This window comes from Puntigrus tetrazona, chromosome 22, assembly GCF_018831695.1.
Source record: "Puntigrus tetrazona isolate hp1 chromosome 22, ASM1883169v1, whole genome shotgun sequence".
NCBI classification, from domain to species: Eukaryota; Metazoa; Chordata; class Actinopteri; order Cypriniformes; family Cyprinidae; genus Puntigrus; species Puntigrus tetrazona.
Genome location: NC_056720.1, coordinates 10029926 through 10048159, shown reverse-complemented (window position 1 = coordinate 10048159; position 18234 = coordinate 10029926). Strand labels below are relative to the sequence as shown.

At 39.0% G+C, this 18234-nt stretch overlaps 2 protein-coding genes across 2 annotated transcripts; one reads left to right on the top strand and one right to left on the bottom strand.

Annotated features, from left to right (window-relative positions):
* Positions 1-285: 285 nt before the first annotated feature.
* Positions 286-3938, top strand: si:ch211-212d10.2 (uncharacterized protein LOC557710 homolog). Its single transcript, XM_043223412.1, has 3 exons — positions 286-956; positions 1490-1605; positions 2891-3938. The coding sequence occupies exons 1-3, from the start codon at positions 785-787 to the stop codon at positions 2987-2989; spliced, it is 387 nt and encodes a 128-aa protein (XP_043079347.1). The 5' UTR covers positions 286-784; the 3' UTR covers positions 2990-3938.
* A 9-nt stretch (positions 3939-3947) lies between these two features.
* cilp2 (cartilage intermediate layer protein 2) lies at positions 3948-17290 on the bottom strand. The gene is given in 11 exon segments (XM_043223410.1): positions 3948-6270; positions 6355-7215; positions 7217-8784; positions 9911-10068; positions 10157-10265; positions 10360-10677; positions 10766-10918; positions 11535-11717; positions 11828-12097; positions 12648-12743; positions 17093-17290. Coding segments are annotated over 10 exon segments (3768 nt in total). The 5' UTR covers positions 17157-17290; the 3' UTR covers positions 3948-6270; positions 6355-6366.
* Between the last annotated feature and the right edge of the window lie 944 nt (positions 17291-18234).

Below are 18234 nucleotides of genomic sequence, written 5' to 3'. Positions count from 1 at the left end.
CCTTTTTCCATAGCGCTCGACCAGATGTTCAGTCGCATCGCATCCAGCAAGCAACTTGAATTAATGTAAATGCAACCTGCACTTTATCAGTCTTCATTTAGTGGAACAAAGCTGCATTGTGGTCTGAAGTGATGCGCAGCTTTTTTTCGTGCATGTCTGATTACACGTGGAACTGATCTTATTTAATAAGTTATGAGGATTATAAATGACACAGACCAAAACGGGTGACACATATTTGATTAAGGCGAGCTGATTGCGTAACGTGAAGGTGGACACCATAGCTTCAAGAAACAGCGAGGACGCCATTGTGAAATAGCTGTTTTTCTTCATTTTTGTTTGTTGCTGTAATCACAGAGAGCTTTATTCCTTGATTCTGAGTTATGTTTATTGTAATAAACCGGTCATTGTCGGCTTGTTTTAATTTCCTTCCCCATCCTCAATATTTGAAGCACTAGCAGAACCCCTCAAGCGCCTTATTTTTTATAATCGGCCTGCGTGATCTCAAACACACCTTTTCCGAGTTACGTTGCTTGGTTTAAACGTTTAAACATGTTCAAACATTTGAAATCGAACGTGATTATCGATATTTGCGTCGAAACGTCTGCACATTTTCATAGGGTCGTCTTCCCAGTCTTCTTTGGGGACCCCCCCCTTCGGCGACAAAGTGCAGTACAGCCTCCAGGAAGCGACAGGGAGAGCGGCGACCGTCGGCGAGGCGAAATCTATCGCGTTTAGTTAAAAGAAGATAATACAGCGCGTTAATGCCCCGCTTAAACGCACCTCTATGACTTCTCCCGAAGATGAGAGTGTTTCCTGGAGGCTAATAGGCCCCGTGTCGGAGCTGTCCAAGAAACAATGCCGACTGATGTATTCGTCTGACGGACGCGACGCGGATGTTTGCCTGTTTCACGTGAACGGCGAATTCTTCGCGATGGACGCGCGCTGCGCTCATTCGGGTAACGAACCATTTCGCATTTTGTTCGCTTACATTGACTACTGAGGCGTTGAAAAAGAGTGCGAAGCTAATTTGGCTAGCAGCGAGCTACGGCCAACGACAACATTTTGCCTCGTTCTCTACGCGCTCTGTCATTATCACCATGGTAACCGTAATTGCCGCCAAAACGTCATTTAACACGACGCCGTTCTTACTGTTAAATCTCATTTTGATATGTGATCATAACTAACGTTATGGGACGGTCCTGTTTTTGTTTAACGATTAAGACGGAACGTGTATACTAGAAATATAACCGAACAAACTAAAACATGGTAGCTGCAAATTAACCATGGCTTTACTGCGATAACCACGGTATTTGTGGTAAAACTGTGGTTGATGATAATAATTCCGTCAAAAACATAATAAAACCGTGGTTATTTTTTTTTATAAAGGTCGTGTTATTGATCCCAGTAGGAAATAAGAAGTTACCAGAGTTTCTGTCAGATGATTAGACTATGTTTGTGTTAAAATGCAGTATATTTCTTTGACTTTTAGGAGGTCCGCTGTGTGATGGAGATATTGAGGAGGCCGATGGTGTTCTTCAGGTTTTCTGTCCTTGGCATGACTATGACTTCAATCTCAAAACAGGGAAATCAAGCACAGGTTTACAGGTGAGACACTTTGCGTTTAACTTTTTTTGCTCATTAAAGGAATATTCTAGGTTCAGTACACGTTAAACTCGCTGGTGTATTGCCGATTACCACAGAAAATGATTCCCTAAGCAAGTTACAATGAATGTAAATTGGACCAGGAAATAAACATTACATTAAAGTGCACATTTTGGGTTTAGCCAAACGTATTGTTATTATAAAAAGTCACAAAAGGTCTTGAAAATACATAATATTTAAGCCAACACACCTCTGTTCAAAACCCACAGATACTGCACTGCTGATAAATAACTAGTCCTAGAATTTTTTTTTTCCCAATGAAGCAACAGTCCAAGTGTAAAAATGAAAACGTTTCTAGTTTTTTAAAAGAAGAATTAACTGCTTCAACAATAATATGTTAATAACTTCACATTTCACCCTTCAAACCTACAATATGCTGGCACTGTTTACATCATTTTTTTAAACTAAGGGATGAGTCAAAATAATTTTATTTGGTAACTGACATTATACAACAATTTTAGTTGAATGAGCCTTCTTGGTATTGAATCCAGAAGATAGCTTCAAGGGAATCTTTATTTTATCATCTAACATGAACCTCTAATAAAAAGCTGAGATGCCTGAATTTTCACCCAAAAAGTTTCAACTAAATTTCATTACTCAGCAGTAAAGGGGCAGTAGGCATCCATGATGAACAAGTTAGCCAGTGATTCAGTTGATGATTCAGCGTCCCTGAAAAACACTTGTATTTTCGTATTAAAACCACATTTGTTGTGCCATCACTTTAACTCGGTATGGCACCAAACATTATCTCACGCGGTAATGGATTGCACATCACCAGAATCGTACAGAAGTAGGTGCTGCCAAACAGACAGACATTTGGAAACTCTCTTTCCTAAGAATTAAAGTGCGCTTTTTTCGGCACGTTTCAATTTAGCCAAAAGTCTGCTTTTTTAATAAGTAGATGAAATGTGTTCTCCCATGCCGCGAATATAAATAATGGGGCTGTTGGACGTGACAGTGAGCTTGGGCCAATCAATGTAAGGCAAAGACTCGGTAAAACAATCCATTATTACGACAGTCATCCTGGGGGGCTCGACACCTTGAAATGTTCAGTAATTAGACACTGTTCCCACCACCGGTTTACATCCACCATGCTCGTATATCAAAGTTCCTTCCTAGCTGTGGGCTTTTACAGCTGTCCAAGCAAAAATAGAGTCAGATGCATTGCAGGCGTGCGCTAGTTTTATTTCTTTGTCAAAATGTAAAGTTTTCCCTTTTCTTTTTTTAGCAACAAGTTCATGAAGTGAAATTGGAAGACGGCAATATATACGTCAAGCACACGAGTGAGCTCTCGTTACAACCTTTCGGCCAGGTCAAGGAGAACTGAAGTTTTCGGTCACGGCAGTGTTTTGTTCCCTCGAACTGAAGCATCTGCTTGGATCTCGCAATATTTGAAAACGATGCAGAATTTGAGTTGAATAAACTTTCCTGTTCCCAATGGAGCAGTTGTTAACATTTGTGACAATTTGTATATATACACTACGAATCAGAGATAAATCGGTCTTTAATGTTGTACGCAAATGACTTCCAGTGACACTAAAGTGAACGTTGTTTTCTGCCATTTAGATTATTTATTTTATGATTTATTTAAATTGTTATGAATACCTTAAAATGTACGTTGGCAAAGTTTATATGCAAGATTGATCGAACTCAGGGAAAATGGGGTCACAGACTGTTTATTCAGTCAGCTGTACATTTCAGCAGCTTAATTAGTCATAGTTTAAGATTCATAATCGTTAGCACTCTAGAGATGTTAATGTGTTTCTCTCTAGGGCCGTAATAAATGTTTACGGTTGTAACTTTCCGTAATTATACCTTCTGAGATCCAGCCCTCTTGAGCGTCAGGTAGAAATGACTTTTTACCGCAGGGAAAAAATTAAAGGACTTAATTACTTGGTCGACTCACTTAATTTTGTGATTCCATGAGGTCTTCGTGAAAAAAATAAGTAAATAAATTCATTCTTATTTGAATCTTTCCATTTAATCACCATCAGTATTTGATTATCCTACCTTTATAAAATATAAGTTAATGGACAAAAGGTGGCTAAAGCTATGCGATGCTTAAACATTGGCTTTGAATACGTGGGCAGAAGTTAACTCATAAAAAATGCAAAATATTTATAATATATTTTATTTATTTTTACAATTTTATTAACAGTTGTTTTAAATGGTTAACAATTGTGATAAAGCCTGTGTTGTGTGCCTGCTTATGATTTCTGTTTATATTTTTGTGTAATTTTTTTTTTTTTTTAAGTTTAATGGAATAAAGCAATGTCAACAGAACATGTTTACAAGAGATCTTTATTTACATTCTGGTAAATTTGACAGACATTGTAATCCACAATTTACACATAAAACTGGCTTTTGAGATCGCAAGACGGGAAATTTCATGCAGTATAAGTTACAATATGATTTTTAAGATGTGTTGTATGTAAAATGTTTGCTAAGCAAGCATGAAAAGAGATTTCTGAGAGTGCAAAGACAATTATTCAACTCTCACTTTGTAGTGTAGTGGTAGAGGTATCAATGCACATTTTGCCAGAGGTTATTCCTGGAAAAGTTGTAGTCTCCCTGAGACCAGCCAGACAGTTGAAGCGAGGACAAACACTTTTAAAAGCCAACAATTTTTTTTAGCACCATATTCATCCAATATCCCACTACATCTATCCTCTGAAACAAAAATGTACAGTATATAAATGCTAAAAGACCAAAGATTACTTTAATTGGATATATTACAAAATTACAGAAGTTTAAATTTATTCAAGTTACATATGTACTACTCAACATCACATACAGATGAAATTGTCTGGGATAGAAAATAATGGTGTTCAGTAATTTTACGTTTGCACTTGGCCTGAAGCGATGCGTTTTACAGTTTACAAAATGTGTTTCATTACATTATATTTCCTTATGATTACATATTTTTCTGGTCGGCCATGACTGTAAAAATTGTCCTGTAAATGTCACATTTTGACATTTTTTTTTTAAATATAGCAATTTTTTTTTTTAAATCTCAGATTATAATGATTACAAATAGTCTGTTATAAGACTCTGCAACTTTGTCTTCAACTGCAATTTTAGAAAAAATGTACAATAATATTACTTTACTGGATTTTTTTAAAGACTTTAAAGACTTTATTCAGTTGATAATTTGTTTTTTAAACTGAGTAAAAATTTGATGATTTGATTTTAGAATATTATTTAAATTTGATGATTTGATTTTAAAATATTAAGTTTTGTATATATTTCACCTGCATTGGTCCAGCTGTACACCTTTGAATAAAAGCCAAAACAAACTTTTGCAACCATATCTATAAAAGCATGCACTCAATTTAATTAACTTTTTGCTTTGAGCCAATGCAGAATATTGTGAGCATAAGGGATTAGGCAAATACTTTTTTCTATTTGCAATGCTACCTACAAAATATACCTCAAAGGATATAAATGTCCAGCTTATGCGGGTCCACATGGTTTATTTTTTTAATGGTGCATTGATTGTTTTTAAATCACACAATTGAATTTTTGTTACTTTAGGGTGGAGTTAAATACTGCAACTGCATTCATGTTGCATTGTCAGCTGGCTATATGAGAGGAGGTTGAATTGGATTAGTAAAATCTAATTTATTAGGATTAATTAAAAAAAAGAACAGGTGTAATTTGAAATTCAGATATGCAATTACTAAGGGAATAGCCCAACATTTTAACAGACCTATGGTTGATTGGCTCATAACATAGGATGTTTTTGTCAGGACTCTCAAGTCATTACTGGAACATAATATTGCACTTATGAAACAAACAGAAACAAGAAACAAAATACAATCAGTTAACTCTAAGATCTAGACATCATACACTGAGATACTGTATTAGTTGGATTTCATATCAAAAGAAATTTTGATTAGGCCAGCCATATGGTCAAAAGTATGAAGAGGGCATTAAATAAAAAATTAAACATTAATTTGTTTTTGAAGTTAGGGCCATTATATTATTCTTTGTCTCACCACAGGTTTGTTTAGTCTACCTTGGCGATCTATTCTGTTAAGGGATGCTATTCTTGGCAGGGGTCAGTCATGCTTTGGTCAGACCAATAGTTGGCCAAATCATAACTTGAATGGCGACGTGGAAAAGGAGGCGAAACAAAACTGGCATCTTTGCTGCCTCAATTCTTGATCATTGCATCCAATAGAGTAGAATATGTGGTTTAGCAGCTGTCACACTTGACCTCAATCTATACAGAATTGTCTTACCTATTTAGCCTATCGCCAATGGAAGACCCTGATCAATTAGAAAAATAAGCGAATAATTACGGATCTAAAAGTAGGACGCTCCACATAAGCAAGTTTTGACTTTGGAAATAAATAAATGACATCAGTCTGTATGGGCCTAATCACTAAAAATAAATGTCTTAAACAATGAAGTAAACTTTGAGGAAGTATGAGAGGACAGTTTTCCATACACAAGTAGAAAGAGTTTAAATGTGTTCGGATAAATCAGGTGAGGATTTTGCTCCGTTAGGACAGAGCATCCAATATCACCCGGCTGGCCAAGTTTGGGATTTCCATAGCAGGTTTTTTGAGTCTCTTTTTCTTCACTCTCTTCAACCCAAAAGACCTGCATGAGGATGGAAAACATACATTTGAGTTTTATCAACATCTTGAATTTTTACTGGAAAAAAAGTGCACTCTCAGAACTCACCTAAAGAAAGATCTACTGTCTTGGTTGTGTCCTTGTAGCTGGTCTTCTTCTGTTAGTGTTTGTGGCTCTGCGGTTCTGGCTCCTGCCCTGTTGGCCAAAAGGGTAGGCCACCATTTGGGTTGACCCTCTTCTGACTTGCAGTCCCTGGGACTCCCTCATCTCCCGCGCCATCTGTGTTAGTGTTAGGCCAGGATTTGTTTGCAGGCGCTGAAATAAGCTCTCACGATTCACAGTCCTTTTAGGGCAGCTGAACGTCAGTGCCACTCCAGAATCTGACTTCATCTCCCTGGAAAAACCATCTGAAGTTCCATCAAAGCAACGGCCAATGGCAATCTCTTTGGCAACCCGTGGGTTCTGGTCGGTGACAGTGTATATTCCATAATTGTGTCCAAGTGGATCAACAGGAGCTAACATATTGAATGCATGAGACTCATTGTTTTGAAGAACAGGAGGATGCTTTATCAGGTACTCTTGCAGAAGACCATTAATACCTACACGACGGCAGTTACCTTGTGGGATAATAGAAATTAGTGACCTGTCTACAATACCTTGGTCAAAGAGCATCCCACTGCACTTGAACTCAAGACAAGCAGCAGAGGTGTTAGGATGGTGCAAATCACGGGTACTACGAATGTCTCTAATGCCATACAACTGACCTCTTGTCTGAGGATGAGTGCCACCCAGGTTTCTTGACCTTACCATGATTTCTGTAGCTCCATGAATCTTAACTTTGATGTAGCAAGCCCTGAACTCTTGTGGATTTGGCCACCATGAAAGATAATCTCCTGTCCAAGATGTAAGGTCACTCTCCTCAAAAGGTACCACATTGTATTCATATTTATCTTTTTCGACACGGAAGAAAGCGAAAGTGGTTGGCATCAACAGGTGCATTTTCACAGGCAATTAAACTCTGATAAGGATAGATTGGTCCATTCGTTTCATCAAAATTGTTAGGGTTTGGTTTGGCTAGGTTGATTCGGAAGGCTGTTTTCTTAAGTGCTGGATCCTCATGATCGGAGCGCTGGTAATCTAACTTCCCTAAGTACGGCTGAGACACACCAATAATATTTGGGTTCATCTTTGGCATTGAGGGGGCTGCTTCCAGTTCCTCACCTCCCATAATAGCTGTGACGTAAGCCATGTATGCATCAGGCCTCTGAGCATCACAGAAAGCTGGAAGACAAGCACCGTTTGGTCCTGTTATCACACTATCAAAGCGTCCCCAAGCCCTTGGATTTGATGAGTAGCCAGGCTTAGGCTCCAGGTTTATCAAGTTTATTACCACTCCCTCTAGTTGCTCGTTGGGAAGGAACTTGTCGCTCATGTACGCCCTCACTTTGACATAGCACCGGCGATTCTCAGGTACATCGAGATTGAACAACCTACGCTCCCTGATTTCCATATTCCCTATCAGGAAGGTGCGCTCCTCACGTTTGTTCCTTCCTTTGCCAGCAACAGTAGTTTGTGTGGGTTGAAAGTTACTCTCCTCCTCCCAAATACCTGTATCAGGATTGAGGGACCAGAGTTTCATAGCAGGGATGTGCTCCTGCATTTTTACATGCTCTGTATCAAGAAGTACCTGGACTGCGCCAGCTCCTAGAACCTCCTGGTTTGCTCCATCTCGGAAATCTACTGAAAACATTCCATATGTCCTGAGAGGTAGCATGTCTCCTTCATTGTCTACAAAGTTGAGATCGCCAGGAGCAGCAGCAGCCATTGTAATGTTGCGTGGGTCAAGGAACGTGACACTGGCCTTAACAGTCCCTTCGTACACTTCCCCTGTGTTTTTATGGAAAGAGTTTGGAGGTATGACCAGTTGACCGATGGGGTCCTCATCTTTGATTTCACCCAGGTAAATGGTATTGCTTTCTGCAGCATTTATATCAACAGGTTCCTGCTTCCTCATCACTTTTACATCATGATAGACAGAACCTCCTCTCTTGTCAAAGATAAAAACCTTGACTGTGTCAATGAACTTCTCAGATGGATCCACAAAGTTTACCACAAGACGTTGTGTATCTGGAGATACCTGGATTGTAAACCCACCCTGATATCCTGTGGTACCTATCCGTTCTTTCCCTATGTAAATATGTCCAAAGCGCAGGGGTTCATCACTGTCTGCTGACACCACCCTGCCCCGTACAAGAATTTTGGGCTCCACACAATTCTGGCAGCCACACTCACTAACAACCTTGATAGGCAGTGTGTAACGGCCACAGTTGATCTCTCTAGCTTCCATTTGTTTGACCCCACAGCAGAAGCCAGATCCATCCCTGCAACGCATGTCAAAGTCCAGCGATCCAGGGCATTTGTTATGTAGACAACGACCTGCATTGTAAAACTTGGAGTCTGTTCCATGCTGCTTGCAGTCTAATGGCAATTTAATCAGGTGAGTTTCAGGTGTTGAGTTGCATGCTGGTGTTCCTTTAGCTGTGAAACACAAAATGTGAGATCAGTGTGGTACATTTCCAAAAACTGCAGAATAATTATAACATTGCAAAAAAATTTTTTATTGCAATTCCTTTTCGTTAATTGATTTCAGAGATTCATTTATTTATTGATTTTAGAAAACTGACTTAGTTCTTTTTTTAAATAGATTTAAGCTTGAAAAAATCATACAACATTCTATATTTATCTTTTTATTTCTGGTATGAAGATACTTGTTTCAAAGTAGAAATATATATTTCACAAGATCACTGTGAACAAATAAAACTAGGTCACTGAACTTGGAAGCCTGAAAAGGAAGTGTGATGACTTGCCAAAATATTGGTTCTAATTTAACTTTGTTATCTCAGTGTGTCACCATACTAATGGCTGCAATCATTATTGTCACATTACCATTCTAGTGTAAATGCTGCTCCTTTATTCATAAAAGCTCTGTGTTTCCTTAAAATGACACTTATTGGAGAGAGCAACCATGTAATCTTATTTGAGGTTGATGAAATTTAATTCATGGAAAACATTTCTCCTGTAGCTGTTGTTTAAATGCAAGAGTGAATACAAAACACATTAATCATCCTCTATTAAAAACCCTGCTGTGACAGGTGTTAGTGTTTCATTCAGCAAAGCACATTTTGTATGCCAAAATGATTAAGAAGCAAAGAGATCCCTCAGACAAAGTCTAGGGCTGATCGCTTTAGCACACGTTTCGACAGACCATTTCTTACAATCTATATCTTGGATAACAAGCATCATGGGAATTTTCACAATGTGTAGTGTGTGTGCAAATGTGGAAATGCATACTTGTCTGAGATGGAAAAAAAAAACAGGATTTATTGACAAGATTGGATTTCACTTTAATATGGAAAGCGGTGGGATTTAAGGATTTTAGTCTGCCCACCACGACTTCTTGCCAGTCATTCCTTGTTTAGAAACTGGTAATTTCTACCAACTTAAACATAATAAAATATTGCACCGCAGATGTCACTAGACATTATAGACGTTAATATTTCATTGGAGACCACAATATTTATTGGGGTTATTTTTCTTCTTTAGGGACATTTTGCAAAAATACTATAATGTTCCCTGTTGACCGGTAAAATGGTTTTGCACTTACCGAAAACAGTGAGGACGGCTGAAGTAGACTTTATGCTGCCTGTCAGACTAGTTGCTTTGCAGTGATATTTGCCTGAGTGCTCTGGTTTCAGGTCCCGCAATATCAAATCTTCATCATACTTGTATATTGTGCGATTCAGTAAGGTTCCATTGTGGTACCTTTGGATCAAACAAATAGATTTTTATGTAACTATAAGATTAACAGGATTTGCTAGAAAACCTATAAAGAAATTTTATTGCTTTTTACCAGTAATATTTGTCAGGTTTTGGTGATCCTGTCGCTCTACAGCAAAGGGTTGCACGTTGTCCCTCGTAACGCACCTTGTCTTCTGGGTGCTTTTCAATATAGGGCTTTTCTATGAGACATAAATTGGAAAAACCAACAATGCAACACTGCATTAAATTATCAATGTGAGATCATCCATATTCAAAAGTTTTTTTTTTCTTTACCTGAGGATTGTAAGATGGCCCGTACCCAGAATTCATCAGTACTGTTGTTGAAAACAGGAAGAGTAACAGGTGAAAATTTATCCTTTCTTATGACCACTCGGGTCTGTGGACTGGTGCACAGTCCATCAATCTTGAAATGACCCTTGGCATCAGTGTGGGCACGGACAACCTTGGCTTGGCTAGCCAGAGCCACTGTGGCATTTGGCACAGGAACACCTGTAACACTAAAGACCTCCCCGTGCAGCGTTGGCCCATCACAGATACAGTAGCTACAGTCCTTGCTGGGACGTCCCCCAGGACAGACACGTTTGCATGCCACTGTAAAAATAAAACGGGTGTTTTTATTTTATTGTAGCAAAAAAATCATTAGGTTTTCAGAGATTGTGTGTTTTATAATACTCAATACCTGGACATGGATTTCCACACTTTTGGACCTCCACAGGTCGTCCTGTACACTGAATCTTAGTAGAAGATCTGTGACATGTCCTACGTCTTGTTCTACGGCCCTTTCCACAGGTCACTGAGCAAGTACTCCATAAACCCCACTGGCTCCACAAAGCTGTTTAGTCAAGATTTGGGGAGAAATAAGTAATTAATAAACATGGTGGTTAACAAACTGCAAAAAAAAAAAAACATTAAGATCCTACAAAGGAAAAAATTATGCTTTTTATTAATAATTTTACTATTTAAATAATATATATGGTGTGTACGGAAATGTCGGACTGCATTTTGACATCTTTACCAGCATAATTACATTGATTTATGATCAAAGACAGCAAAGCTCTTTACACACAGAAGCATGTTCAGGTTTAGTGAGCTAATTGGGCTCCACATGTGTCATGTAAATGTCAGCAGGATGTGATTGCTCTTGAGAACCATGAGTGGAAAATAAGCCTCATTTCTGAGTTTGAGTGTCAAAATGATTTAGGTCATTTCGAAATGCAACAAAACAAATATTTAGACACATCTGATATAAAGAGCACATAATGAGTTTTTGATACTTCATTTCTCTGTCGTTTTGCTGTTGTTTTAACCATCCTAAGCTAAATCATAATAACATAATCTTGTCCAGATTTGGAGATAAGATAAACTAGACCAACAAGTGTTTTTAGGCGCTAGTGAATACTGCCAATGAAGGCTAGGAAATGCATATTATCAAATGGTCCTTTATTTACCTTGACATGGAGGAGTTGAACACTCTCTGCGTTCAATGTGAGGTCCCACGCAGACAGGTGAAAGAAGCAGTGGAAGAGGTTGTGTGCTCATGCATTTCCTCTGACGGACTTGGATGCCAACATCATTACAGGCGGTGGCAGAGCAAGGCGTCCATTCACTCCAGTCGGTCCAGTACGAGTGGACTTAAGAAACAAAACAAAGAAGACTCTTGCACATTCATATGTTAAAATTCATATGCCTCCATATGGAATAGACTTCTGTACTTGATGGATTGTCTCTTGACTAATTGTACCTGGTGGACACTGGAATCGCACATGGTAGTTGGAACAGCTGCGACCAAATGGCTGCTCCTTATTGATACACCAGAAGCCTTTCTCCAGACTGGAATGGACAACCTCCCCCGTATCCGCAGCTGCAACCCAGTCCGTGGTACGGGCCTCCATGGCTACAGGTCGTGAGCAGACCCTTTCTCTGTAGTAGAAGCGTATGGCTTCTAACCTCTCATAGTCACCGTTTCCTCCCGGATGGTCGATATTGAACCAGGATGTCCACTCGGTTACACCTGGGTTGCACAAAACAAAGATCGGAGTAAGATGTTTTACAAGAACAGAATGCTCTTGCCAGTGACCCAAAGATGAAGAAAATGAGTTTCCAGATTACGTCAAAATTTCTGCCCATTTTGTTGGGTTTACTCCAAAAGATTACTCCAGCTTTTAACAGAATACAATCACATTAACAAATACAATCCTTGTCCCACAAAAGTGCTTGTTGCTTTATTTTGAGAAGTGCCACAGGAGGTATGAATTTACAGACATTATTTTAGGCAAAGAGAGCTGTCTACATTATCTAAGAGACAACTTATTCTCTTGCTCTAATTAAGAACATGTGTAAACTTATTTACATGTCCATGAGTCAATGTCTTATTGTTTCAGCTCTGCAGTGGCTATATGTCTTCATCATTAAAGCTTGCATTTAATGAAGACAGATGACTCCAGAAATCATTACATCACATTTTTTAGCAACACAGAGATCCACATTGCGGTTTGGATTAAGCAGGACACCACAAATTAGTTGATTGCATAAAGAGAGCATGTTAAAATATCCATAACTACCTGTGGTCTGTGGCTCCACAAGGCTGTTGTAAGCCAGCTTTCTGTTCCTGTCTGTTTTGTTTAACCTCCGAAGATGTGAGTTGTCCCAGATGGGTCCTGTGGGAACACAAACTTTATTACAGCGCACTCAACAAAGGTGCTACCAATGAAACGCTGGCTGCAACTGAATCTTGAAGAAACACTGACCTCCTCTGGGACTAACTAAATTTGGTCTTAAAAAGTTGGACATGAAATTTGTTTGATCTATTACAGTGCAATATAATTTGCAATGTAATAGATCAGAACAACTTATTCCTTGCACGTTCCTTAGGTTGCAGACACGTCTGTGAATGTGATTGGAAAATCCTGCTTGGCTTTGCAGTAAATGGAATGTGTGCAAAAGACATTCAATATTTAAGTACTGACTTTTTTGTGCATTGGTGCCACCAGAGTCCAAGTGGCCTAGTTTCATCGGCTCAGCATCCACTGGCGTCTATGGCCCTTCTGAACCACATCCAACCAGTTCTGAGTTAGCACCTGATATCTGATCTCACGATTGGCCTGAGGAGGACACATTTGGTCCATTTCTTCACTGTATCTGTTTCCGTTCCGTCTGGTCACATCAGGAGATGCTGCACACATATGGAAGTGGAGCACGCACGATGGCCTGATCCCCTACATCAATTCTCAAACTAATCTGGAGACACTTACTAGTCAGGGCCCCAAAGGAGAAGATAGAGTAATGGGAACAAACACATGGCGTCTCATGCTTTCTAGATGAGACATTACCAGAAGACGCACTCCCACATCCTAGACAGAGGACAGTGGGCCTCCGGTGTTTCGTGCAAGCTGTCCTGACTGCATAAGGTGAATCCCTGAACCACTTTCCAGAGCCTATAGTGTGCTGTGATAAGGAAATCACAGACCAAGGGATTCATTCAACGATGTCATTTTTTTTTCCAAATGTGACGTGTCCCACAGATGTAGCCAAGCCTAACATCCTCAAGTAGGAACAGCACAGTGTCTTAACAGTGAATTGTTACTGGCACTACTCGACGCACACACACTGAAGTGCTTATCTGCGGCGGACATGTCAGTCACTGCAGAAGCTCTGCAGGACTTACTCCTCCAACCATTACTGTTATTTTATCCCTCTCCTATACTGCATTGATTTACCTTGCAGGTTTACCTAAAAGAGTGTTATTCCCAAAGTATAGACCACTGAATATGAGATGTCATTATTCCAGTTATTCACTGGAATGGTGTAATTTTCTAAAAAGCATACTTAGTTCTTGTTGGCTGTGTCATTGCGCTTTTCCTCGTCATGAAGTTTCCCAATTTACCCCTTTCGAGAAAAAATATAGCCTTTAGATGTCGATTTATACCTGACAATCATAATCCACCCAATTTTTTTTTAACCATATAGATGTTTTTTTTCCTGAACGTGGCTTGAATTTTAGCTTGTATACCAAACATCATCATCTACTTGTATAACCAATGACCTAAACCCAGTTTTTTTTAAATATTAAACAATAAACCTATAAATAAATCGCCTACTACGGTCACCAATATAATTAGCAATAACCACATCACATACTTTAGTCTGCTTTATTCCAAGAGAGAAGAACTGTGTGTCCATGCCCTCAGTGGAACCTTATAATATCCAGACCCAGTAGCAGGGCATTATTAGGATCAGGTGTTCAAAAAAGCATTTACTTTGAAGTGGAAACTTCGAGTTAACATCATCTAACAATATACACCTATCTATATATCAGTGTCCTCCCAACATAGACTGACACCTTGCCCTCCCATAACAAACCACTCGTGCCAAGTTTATTTTGGAAGATGGCTCTCAAACAAAAGGGTAAGTTCAACATAGTGCAACTGTTCTGTGATTATTTTGTACCTATCTTATTGCCAGGGGTTTTACCCCACAATATAAAGTGCAGTATCATTACCCTTTTAGGACTTCTCGCCTCACCTCATAAAGTCTGCACAGTGTCCAATAGCCATACTCAGACAATTAATCCATTCACGCAACCAGTCTGTGGCCTTTTAATAAGACATTCCCCCTTTTTAATGTGCATTTGGAGCATTGCTACCCAAGCCAGAAGCTAATCAAAATACATGTGACGGTTGAGTTTTAATAAAAGAACTGCTTCAAAGCTGTAGCAGAGTGGTTACCGCATATGCTTCTTATACGAGAATTATTTTTCTGTCTCTGCTGTCTGTAAATAAAAGCCTTCAACAAGGATAGACACAAGAACATGCCAGAATTTAGCTGGCATTCACCTTTCTGAAAGTTTTTCCCCTTGTTTATCCGAAAAGGAAAGGTAAATCATTTTGGCATGTTATGTAATCCCTTTGACAAAGCGCTATAGTGCTAACCCACATACTCATATGTATTAGGGCGAGTGCGAAAACACTGTGATGGCGTTATTGCAGTATATGAGGTTGGTAACAAGTAGGGATTTGTTTGAAATCAGAGGTATTTCATTTAAGAAGGCAGTGTGCCCGGGCAGTGGTCTTAAAATTGCATTCCACATCCCATCGTGTTTTAGTGAATGCAAATGAGAGCTCCAAAGTGGTTTTGTCTGTGTGTTTATCCTGCGTCGGCAAACATGTGGAAGTAGTTTTGTGCATCTGGCACATGTCCTGGCTGAGGTGTGCTCGAATGGAAGATGGTGAGCTCTGTCTGATTGGGTTGAGAAGAAGATTAGGAGACAACGACTGTTCCATAGACTCTGAAGTGGGATGCATCTGTGCTCCATTATTCTAAACTGAACTACTTCATTGTCACTGCATAATAATGAAACCCCAGCCAGATTTGTGTGTGTTTAAAATGATCTGGATTGGTTTTCCTCGTCGCAGAACCGTTTCATCCTGAAAGTTGATCTCAAGCATCGGTTTTAATGTAGAACAAACTAAGAAGGGCCGTTTTCTAATTAAAAGGAGATTTTTAGCCTTTTTTTTACTTTTTCTGTTAATACAATAACTAAAAACGATATGAAAAGTAGATAAATATGAATCATATTTTTTTCTAAAGCATCTTGAATATTTTTATAGATTGTTTACACCACAAAATAAACTAGTAAGCTATTAAAGACACATTTTTCCTAGATTTAATATATAACTAATTAACCTTTTCCTGCTGATACTTTACCTCTATCAAAAATGTAAAGTGGAGTCTAATCACGGTAACCAAGATTACTACATTTGATAGATATAAAATGGCGGCGACAGCACAACGACAAAGCGCACTAATGTTCAATAAATAGGTAATTATGTATTAATATGTATAGGCTAATATAACAATTTCACCTAAACCATCGCGTCCAATCAGAGGTTCTTTTCAACACACAGTTAATGGTCAGGTAGCGGCCACTCACGGAAAAGATTGAAACCGAGACGGGTAACCTCTCGCACGTTACCTTTGATCCTTCTTTCCACCCTCTTTTTTTACATCAAAGCAACACAGATCGATGTACCGGGCAGCTGAACTTCAGAGCAAAGTGAAACATCTGGAGAATAAATCGTTTGAATGGAGCAGATTAGAGAGTGGCAATATTTACTTTGGAGCGTTGAAAATGGCTTCGCCGTGCCCTGGATGAAGCTGGCACGGACGCGCGGGCTTGCAGCTCATTACCGGATAACTGAGAGACATCTGGTTATTTAAAAAAAAAAAAAAAAAAAAACGAAATGTAGTCCTAAAGGTTTTTTAAAAAGGCTTGAGCTTAGAGCTCAGCAACGTCAGGCGCTATTTTCCGTGCCGGCTGTCTACGCGTGTTGGGAAACAGGTAATAAATTCCGTGGAGGGGTTGAGGTGGACCGGAGGCGAGATGGAGTGACAGTGAATGGAATAGAAGCGGATGAAACGGTGCTGCTCCAAATTTCAGTCTGGGCTGGTGAGCAGTTTCCCAGTTTTCATGACAGCCAGTCATTCAAATAATGAATTCCTCAACAGTCGCAGGCTGCTTTGCTTTTCCAATACTTAGACTTTCGAGAGGAATCAGAAGAGGCTCGCATTGAGTTTAATATAATGGTGCTTTTATACACTCGCTATTTTGAATAAGAAATTTAATGAATGTCAATATTTCCACTTGTTTTCATGGCCAACCACTTTTCAGCTGTTTACTGCAATAAATAACAGCCCGTGCAGATGCTGATTAGTTAAAACTCACATTCATCACCTTCATCTTGAATTTACATAGCCTAATTAGTAAAAAATTGACTTCCAAGGTGTCAGTTAATAGCAGGGAGGCTAACAGAAGTTGTGTAAGCAAAAACTGTGTGATTTACTAAACATCACTCCAGCCATGTAAGTTGATAAAGCTCTAACAAACAAACAAGCTCTCACTGTTTTTCCCCTCCATGCGCGTTGACAGCTGTACCAAACTGTTACATAATGAATAACATCCTTACAAGGTCTAATAAAGACAATTATGAGATTATTTAAATTACGTTACCTTGTGCCAGAGACACAACAAAGACGGCAGACAGCACCAACGTCACGACTGTGAAGTCCCACATAGTGCCGCAGCCACTGATGGGTTGGTAACACTAAATAAATTAAAGACACACACCAAAAAAAAAGTTTGTCAAGTTTTTGCACAGCTGGACCAATTAATTTCTTTCCCCCGTCCTTCAAAATCAAGTCTGATAGTTTCGTGAACTTCCCAGAGTTTTAAAAGACAGGATGGAGTGGAGAGTGGTCCAGACCAGCCCCCTCCTGCTCGCCATTGGCTATTGCTCTAACATCTGTGTTCTTATATCATTCAAACAGACAAAAAAGAACACGCAGATGTAGAAGAAAGGTGAATGTTGCATCAGAAAAATGTTATGTTTGTGTTTTTAATTAAGATATTTTGGATTACTGGGTGTTTGAGCAGGACATTGTGTGTTTTATTGTGTTCTGGCCAGTTACTTAATTTCAGCCACAAGTGAAGATGTTCATGTGATGACGGCAGATGAGTTTAATTAATAAAAATCTGTTTATTTCACAACAGATTTGTCTTATTTTTTTCGGTTGCAACTATGTCGAGCATTGCAGAAATGTTCGTCCGACATTCAGTGACCTCAAAAGACAGTAAAATGACTGTAATGTGACGCACCTGTTGCGTACAAAGGGAGCTGTAAACAGCCAAAAGGTTTCAAATTTATGTCTGTCACGGAAACTGATCCATAATAACTATTTCACATTGCTTGAATGTGAAGTGTGTCATTTTGTTTCTTTAAAGGCATAGTTTATCCAAAATGGAAAATTATACCTTCTGGCCATCCAGATATAGATGAGATTATTTCATTGGAACAGGTTTGGAGAAATTACATTTGAATTACATCACTTGCTCAGCAATGGTTCCTTAGCAGTGAATGGGTGCCGTCAGAATGAGAGTCCAAACAGCTGATAACATCAGTTAAGTAATCCACTAGTCCACACCAATCCAATCCATCAATTAACATCTTGCGAAACTAAAGGCTATACATAGTAAAAAAAGTCCTTATTTTATTGCTTTCTCAAGTGACAATTTGTCTTGTGTGAATCAGGAGGGAAATATGCACAGATCAAGCATTATTTATGAGTAACAGTTCTAAACAAATATGTTGGTGA

Bases quoted from the DNA above. Each gene is read 5' to 3' on its own strand.
- si:ch211-212d10.2 (XM_043223412.1), top strand. From the start codon at position 785: ATGACTTCTCCCGAAGATGAGAGTGTTTCCTGGAGGCTAATAGGCCCC. The intron at 957-1,489 runs GTAACGAACCAT...TTTGACTTTTAG, and splicing joins CGCGCGCTGCGCTCATTCGG to GAGGTCCGCTGTGTGATGGA. The intron at 1,606-2,890 runs GTGAGACACTTT...TTCTTTTTTTAG, and splicing joins AATCAAGCACAGGTTTACAG to CAACAAGTTCATGAAGTGAA.